Here is a 7,279-nt window from a genome sequence, read left to right on the forward strand (position 1 = left end):
CCATAAAATGAGGAAGAGTGAAGTGCAGTGGATTGGGGTACAGTAGAGTGGGGTAGATTAAAGTGGGTGGATTATGGTTGGGTAGATTGGAGGGCAGTGGGGTAGATTGCAGTGGAGTGGGGTGGATGGGAGTGAGATAGGAGTGGGCTAGGTAGGAGTAGAAAGTAGTAGATTGGAAAGAGGTAGGTTATAGTTGAGTAGGGTAGATTAGAGTGGAGTGGGTAGAGTTAAGTGGGGTAGTTTGGAGGGCGTAGATTGGAGTGAAGTTGGATAGAGTGTGTGGGTTGGATGGGGTGGGTTGGGTTGGGTTGGGTAGGCTGGGTTAGGGTGGGGTAGAATGGATTGAGGCAGATTTGAGGGGGTGGATGGGATGGGGTACGTTGGAGTAGGGTAATTAGGGTTGGAGTTGGGTAGGGTAGATTGGAATGGGGTGGAGTGGGTTGGACTGGAGTGGGTTGGATTGGGGTGGGTTGGATTGGGGTGGGTTAGATTGGATGGGAGTGGATTGGGGTAAAGTTGTGTGGCCTGTGGTAGATTGGAGTGAATTCGAGTGCGGAGGATTGGGTAGAGTAGAATGGAGTATGGTGAATTGGGCAGAGTGGAGTGGGGTAGATTGGGTGGATTCGAGTGGAGTGGGGTGGATTGTGGTGGTGTGGGGTAGATTAGATTGAGTGGGTAGATTAGAGTAGGGATGAGCTGGATAGACTGCAGTAGAGTTTGTAGTGGAGTGGGGTAAATTGGAATGAGGTGGGGCAAAATGGACTGGGGTAGATTGGAGTGGAGTGGGGTAGATTAAAGCAAATTCGGGCAGATTGGTGTGGAGTGGGTTGGACTGGGGTGAGTAGGGGTAGATTGGAGTGGGGTAAATTGGAAAGGATTGGAGTGGAGTGAGGTAGATTGGAGTGGTGCGGGGTAGACTTGAGTGGTGTGGGGTAGATTGGAGTGGTGTGGGGTAGATTGGAGTGATCTGTGGCGTGTCTTTAGAGTGTCTTAGAGTGGAGGATCATAGAGTGAAGTGGCATGCCATGAAGTTGAGTCGAGTGTCGAAGAATGGAGTGGTGTGGCAAAGAGTGGAAAGGCGTGGAGTGGAGCGGATGGCATAGGGTGGAGCATGCATGGTGTGGTAGCGCACTTTCATTACAGACAACACATTTTCAATAGAAATTTCCATTACATTTGCACTGAAATACATTTTACTTCATACAAATGATACTATGTGCAAATGTCATCACCTAGCTTATTGATGTGTTTGGAGCATATTCAAATATTTGTTCCTACCTCACTTCGGAATTACAAACAAAATGTGCTTCATTTGTACTAATTCAAATATATTCTGCATCAGGACCATTTTTTTGTTATATGCTAGAACAAAAACATCCTACACCCTCCCCTCTTACATGGATACTCAGGATGGTTGTCACATAACTTCTCTCACTTTGAAGTCAGTGAGTGAAAAGTAAAGACCAAGCTCCCTCAGAAGAGAGTGCTTGCTATGTGACCTCTGTCATTGAATGCACAGCAAATGCACCAATATAAGAACAAGATTTAGAGTCCTGTTTACAGAAATCGAGTTCATGGAAGAATACAGTATACAAGGTTTGTGCAATGGGAGGGACGAACTCAAGCTGGACAGCCTAAAGCAAATAAAGCCAGCAAACAGATAGCCAGAAAATGTGACTTACACACCACAAAGCCAATTGTAAGCAACAAGCGGAAGGCATTCCTAGGTCAGCTTTCTGAATGTCCCCAAGAGGTCTTTAGCAAACAGCTGTTCTGTCTGGTAGGCTTCGACCTAAAAAACGAACAAGCACCAGAAGACTATGTATAAAAAATTATTAAGAAAAAGCTATTTGTGAAGTCAGCTCCATGTGCATTCCTCTGAATCTAGGCACCTCCAACCCAGCTCGCTCAATCTTGAGGCCCTGCAAGTGAGTAAGCATGCGTCAGGTACATACTTATCAATCTCTTTTGAAGGTGTGGCAAGCAACATCTTTTTCTGGTTTAAGGTTCAAATTGTGGAGAGCCGCCACCTTTCTGCATGCATGGAATGATCTAGCAGCTAGAGGTGTGCAAGCCAACAAATTATCGAGGTGCCAAACTTAAGTCAAGGCTAGTCCACGAGCCGAACAATGACAATATTTGGCATGTAAATCATCATGAAACAAGCCAAGAGGTGGACGAGACAATAAATTAACATGGAGAGCTAAGGCCAGAGCTACGAAAAGGTCTGCTCTGGCTCTAGGAGCCAGTGTCGGTGCAAGGCTTTAAAATATGTGTCATGTAAATCATGAAACAAACCAGGTTAAAATATGGTATGGTGGCTTCAGCATTCAGTGTATTTCTTTAACACATGGAAGCATTTCACCTTATCACAGCAACGTATGGCTCTGCATTGAGACATCGTTTCTTAAAAGTGAAAGTTTTTAAACATGAACTGTGAAACATTCCTGTCCTTGTCCTGCTATTAGTGAACAAAGAATCAAGGCTGTTGTCCCGTGCACCCTATATGTGGCATAGAGCCTTATTTTATAGGAAGCAACATTATACGATATTAAATCAAACACAAGAGTTTTTGTTTAGCCTGCATGCTGTAGTCACATATTTGAAGATGGTCTCTTATGTGACAATGAACACAAAAGGAGGTTCTTTAAAATAAAGTATCTGCCTAGGATCACAAAGACAAAAAAAGAGAAGCTGGGATTGATCCCAAATTTTCAGTTTCACACTGTGCAATTCAGACACTATATGGGTATCTCTTTCTAACATTACAGTGTTATATTTTGTACTTAATTTTTGGAGTATGAGTATGAGAATAGTGTGGGGTGACAGGCAGAATCCACATTTTATTTTTGGCAGTTTTTCATAGCGCAAACCTTGCAAAAAGTTCATAAGTGAGCTACACACCAGACACAAGCTACATTACATTTTTTTTTTGTATTTTGGCACAGGGATACTTGCCAGAATTTACAGGATGCTGAGCCAAGGCCATGATTTGAACCTGGGTTCGGGAACCATCCTTTACAACGAAACTTTTACGACGCAAAGCTATTACAACGCAGGTTTTACTACGCATACCTTTACAACGCATTACACTGGGAGGCGCTCTAGGATAGGGAATAAGTTTAATTTACTATCCAACACCTTCCCTAGTGTCCACGGGGACTGGAGTTGGAATAGTAAATTAAACTATTCACTATCCAGCACCCCAAAGTGTAATGCGTTGTAAAGGTATGCATTGTAAAACCTGCGTTGTAACAGCATGCATTGTAAAAGCATGCAATATAATGTCATACATCCCCTGGGTTCCCATGTAACATGTTCGACAGCTGTAGCCATTATGCCACATCTACCATGAAACCTCAGCTCGTTTTGGGCTCGATGTTCTAAGTGGATCTTATGGTGAACCACAGCCAAGCATCTGCCTCTAGCCTTCAGTGGCTCACCCAACTAAAAAAAAACTCTATGTAAGAATATGACAACAATTATTTAATGAGGCCCATGATGTATAAGGGTGAAATTAAACTATTCACTATCCAGCACCCCAAAGTGTAATGCGTTGTAAAGGTATGCATTGTAAAACCTGCGTTGTAACAGCATGCATTGTAAAAGCATGCAATATAATGTCATACATCCCCTGGGTTCCCATGTAACATGTTCGACAGCTGTAGCCATTATGCCACATCTACCATGAAACCTCAGCTCGTTTTGGGCTCGATGTTCTAAGTGGATCTTATGGTGAACCACAGCCAAGCATCTGCCTCTAGCCTTCAGTGGCTCACCCAACTAAAAAAAAAACTCTATGTAAGAATATGACAACAATTATTTAATGAGGCCCATGATGTATAAGGGTGAAACGCTTCTACTTGTTAAAGAAATACACTCTTTTGAATTTTACATATACGGCGCACTTTCCCTGTTTGCGCTATGGCGCCCCTTTACCTAGGTGTGCCAATGCGCAAACAAGGAAAGTGCGCTGTATTACAGCAAATCCGCTGCCCACAGGGCAGCCGGGAACTCGTTCTGTCCCGCGGGCAGCACATTCAACTGAAATACGAAGAGGCTGCTTCAAAGCAGGCAGGAGGTAACCCACCTGCACTTTCAAAAGGAGGGAGAGATCCTTCTGCAGGCGGGTGCCATGAGTGACTGCACCCACCTGCAAGGGGATGTCTAAGGGGTTCAATGGGACAACCTTTCTCTCCTCCGGAGGACTGCCTTGAGAGGCGCACTGAAAGTGTGTCACCTTTTTGTGGCACACTTTCAGTGCATCACCTCATAGCATGTTTGCCTTTGCATCCACGTCCATAATACGGGTGCAGAGCCAAAGAGATTCCTCACTTGCATAGGAACACCTTCTTGAGATAGTGCTGGCGTGTGTGCCAGTGCTATGTGTATTACAGAGGGGGCGGTGCAGGTGTGTGCGGCCCCTCCTGTAATACCAAAGTGCCCCAGGAGCATAGAAAGCAGGCACACATGCCTGTTGCACCCAGGCGCGCAACACCATTGGGCTCAAAAGGCTTCAGTTACACCCCCGAACCACCCCCGCCCCCTACGTCGTGTGGCTGAGACAGCTTCCCGGGCACACACACAGCCACACTCGAGTACTTCACAGGTCTTTACAAGACCATTTGCTTGTTAATGAGGCTTTGTTGTTTGTTCATACCCTTTCTTAGAGCCCCTGCTTCTCCACTCTGCCTATTGCTGGAAGAATTAGTCCCCCCCCCCCCCGCCCCCGACATTTCTACAATATGGCCCCAGACTGTATGTATTACTGCAATTAGACATTTATTAAACAGGATAGTTTTTAAACAGTAACTTAGAAACATTTTCACCCACCTCCCACACGACAAAGCCATTGCTGAACTAAGAGCTGAGTCATTTTTCTTGCGTACCTTACATGTGGCCTAGGTTCTATAAAGAGGGAGCAACTTTATAGGCTACTAAAACAAACACAAGAGGGTTTTGTACAGCACTGATCCTGAAGTTATGTGAACGTGCTCTTGGATTCGATAATGAAGAAAAATAAGGTTAGGTGAAATAAAATATTTGCCTAGGATCACTCAACTTGGTTAAGCAGAGAGGTCGGACTGATTGCCAGGTTTTCTTGTTACACATTTGGCAATTCAGCCACTAGATGGAAATCTCTTTCCCTGGCCTGTTTGGTATCGGAGGTTAAGGGTTTGACTTTAATTCTTAGCCCGTGAGGTGAGAGTGTGTGTAGCAGGTGAAAGCCACCCTCTAAAGCTCGTTTTGGGTTCGACGGTCCAAGGGGAGCTAGAGCTGAGCCAGGCGGGATCCGGCGTGGCCTTTCAGTGGCTCGCATACCTCTGCTAGCAGATCCGACCTGGCCTACACCATCCGCCCACTGCCCTCTCTTTGCCCGTTTGATAGAACTGTCGAATTCTGTCCGTGATGTTGTATTTCCCTTTAAAGCGACCAAAACCTACCAAATGAGGCACTAAAGCATACATGAAACCCCTCAATCCATTCTAGGACGACACATTAGTTGATATAAAAAGTCGTTCATTAGTGCGCTTAAAAAAGTCGGAAGTTTAACATGAGGCGCTACATATACTTGAAAACCAGCAATTATCATCATCCATCCAAGTAACACCCTCTCACCATTCTGGCGCGACCCGGCAGCGGCCCCCCGAGGGGCGTGGCCGGGAGCAGGGCGAGGGCAGCGCACAGGAGCAGCAGGGTCATGGTTCCTCGAGGTTCGGCCGGAGTTCTGGCGCGCTCTCCGTGACCCCTGCTTTATACCCCTGTCCAAGGTGCAGCAGGAGGGTTCTGGAAGGGAGGAATCTTTGGTAACTCTCTGTGGGTTAACGGATTTGCACATCTGTGGGTTCCAACCGACGGATCCGCCGCTGGCCAGGGCCGTCCTAAACGAGGCGCCAAACTCAGAGAGAGTTGTAGACGCGTGCACCAGAGCTGTGCCTGTTAGCCACAGTCTTCGCTCTCCAAACAAGCATTTACAATGCAATGGTCTCGTCTTTGTTAAAGTTAGAGCTATTGGCATTGCTCATGACATTATTTTTGTTTTTAAAACATATAAATAAATGGCATTGTCATTTACAATGCCAATTGCTTAATCTCTCTCAAATGCGAGACCTATTGCATTTGCACACACACACACACAGAGCCACACACAGAGCCACACGCACATACACACACACACTGAGCCACACATAGAGCCACACGCACCCACCCGCACACACAGAGCCACACACACAGCGGGGCTGCCCCGGGCTCACGGAGGGGGCCCTCCTAAGAGGGCGGCCCCACTTAGTGCCACAGGATGGCACACGACGAGTCAGCCTCCCAGTGTTTGGGGATCCTGTGGGTCCCCTAGGCTGACGTCACTTCCGGGCAGGAGAGTGTGGGGAGAAGTACTCATACCTCTCCGGCAATCTGAGCTCCCTCTTTCTCTGCTGGCCTGACGCTGTTTGGTTCGTCCTGAGGTCGACGCGTATCTTGGTCTGGTGTTGGGTTGTTACGGTGAGTGTGTTGGCACTGTAACCATGGCCTCTCCCTTTCGGTCTGTGGCTCCGCATGGGAATCTGGTTGTACGGGTCGAGGGGTTGGGGCCGTGGATGCCGGCTAGCCAGTTGGCCTGGAGGTTGTGTGGCACAGGAAGCAGCATGGTATTGTGCGAAGGGGTGGTGACTGTTTAAAGCACCTGTGGTCCTAGCAGCGCTAGTTGGGGCAATTTTCCTTCTCCAAATGTTTTGGTGGCACACTGGGGCTGGTGAGGAGTGGTATGTGAGAGACGGTTGGAGCCTTCTTGTAGCGTAAAGGCTTATCGGTATAGTGCTCCGATGTATCTGGCGCTATCTAAACATAGACCAGGAGAAGTTATGCGGTGGCTGGTGGGCCCGGTGTGTCGTAATTGGTGGTACGGTGAATATACTGATTGTTCTGTCAGGCCGGAGTGAGCTCGATAGTTGCGGCCCCTCCGGGTGGAGTAGGGTGGTGCCTGGGCAGGTTCAAATCCCGGCGGTTGTTTAGAAGTCAGTACTTATGCACACATAATCTACTAATCGACGTTGGGGGGGGGCGATTGTGTCGGACATTGGGGGGGGGGAACTGTGAAAGCCTACCTGCCTCCCTCCTACCCCCTGGTTTGTTGTGGTGGAGAGGACGGTGGTTCTGCGCGTCAGAAATCTTAATCGGTCCTAAGGCCGAATTTGGTCTCCATCATAGTATATACGCGCCTTTCCAATGCAGTCATTTGACTCTTAGATGTTTTAACTAGTGGTTTGAATCTCTTTTCGGTTAT

The 7,279-nt window shown here is 47.2% G+C and overlaps 1 protein-coding gene across 1 annotated transcript in view; it reads right to left on the bottom strand.

Annotated features, from left to right (window-relative positions):
• LOC147712837 (hatching enzyme 1.2-like) overlaps positions 1 to 5,952 on the bottom strand; it is a 43,954-nt gene extending 38,002 nt beyond the window's left edge. The window contains exon 1 of the mRNA XM_086923507.1: positions 5,620 to 5,952. Coding sequence (XP_086779633.1) covers positions 5,620 to 5,703 — 84 coding nt within the window. The 5' untranslated portion in view covers positions 5,704 to 5,952. The remainder of the gene's footprint in view (positions 1 to 5,619) is intronic.
• Positions 5,953 to 7,279: the final 1,327 nt, after the last annotated feature.

Source organism: Lissotriton vulgaris, chromosome 5 (genome assembly GCF_964263255.1).
Source record: "Lissotriton vulgaris chromosome 5, aLisVul1.2, whole genome shotgun sequence".
NCBI classification, from domain to species: Eukaryota; Metazoa; Chordata; class Amphibia; order Caudata; family Salamandridae; genus Lissotriton; species Lissotriton vulgaris.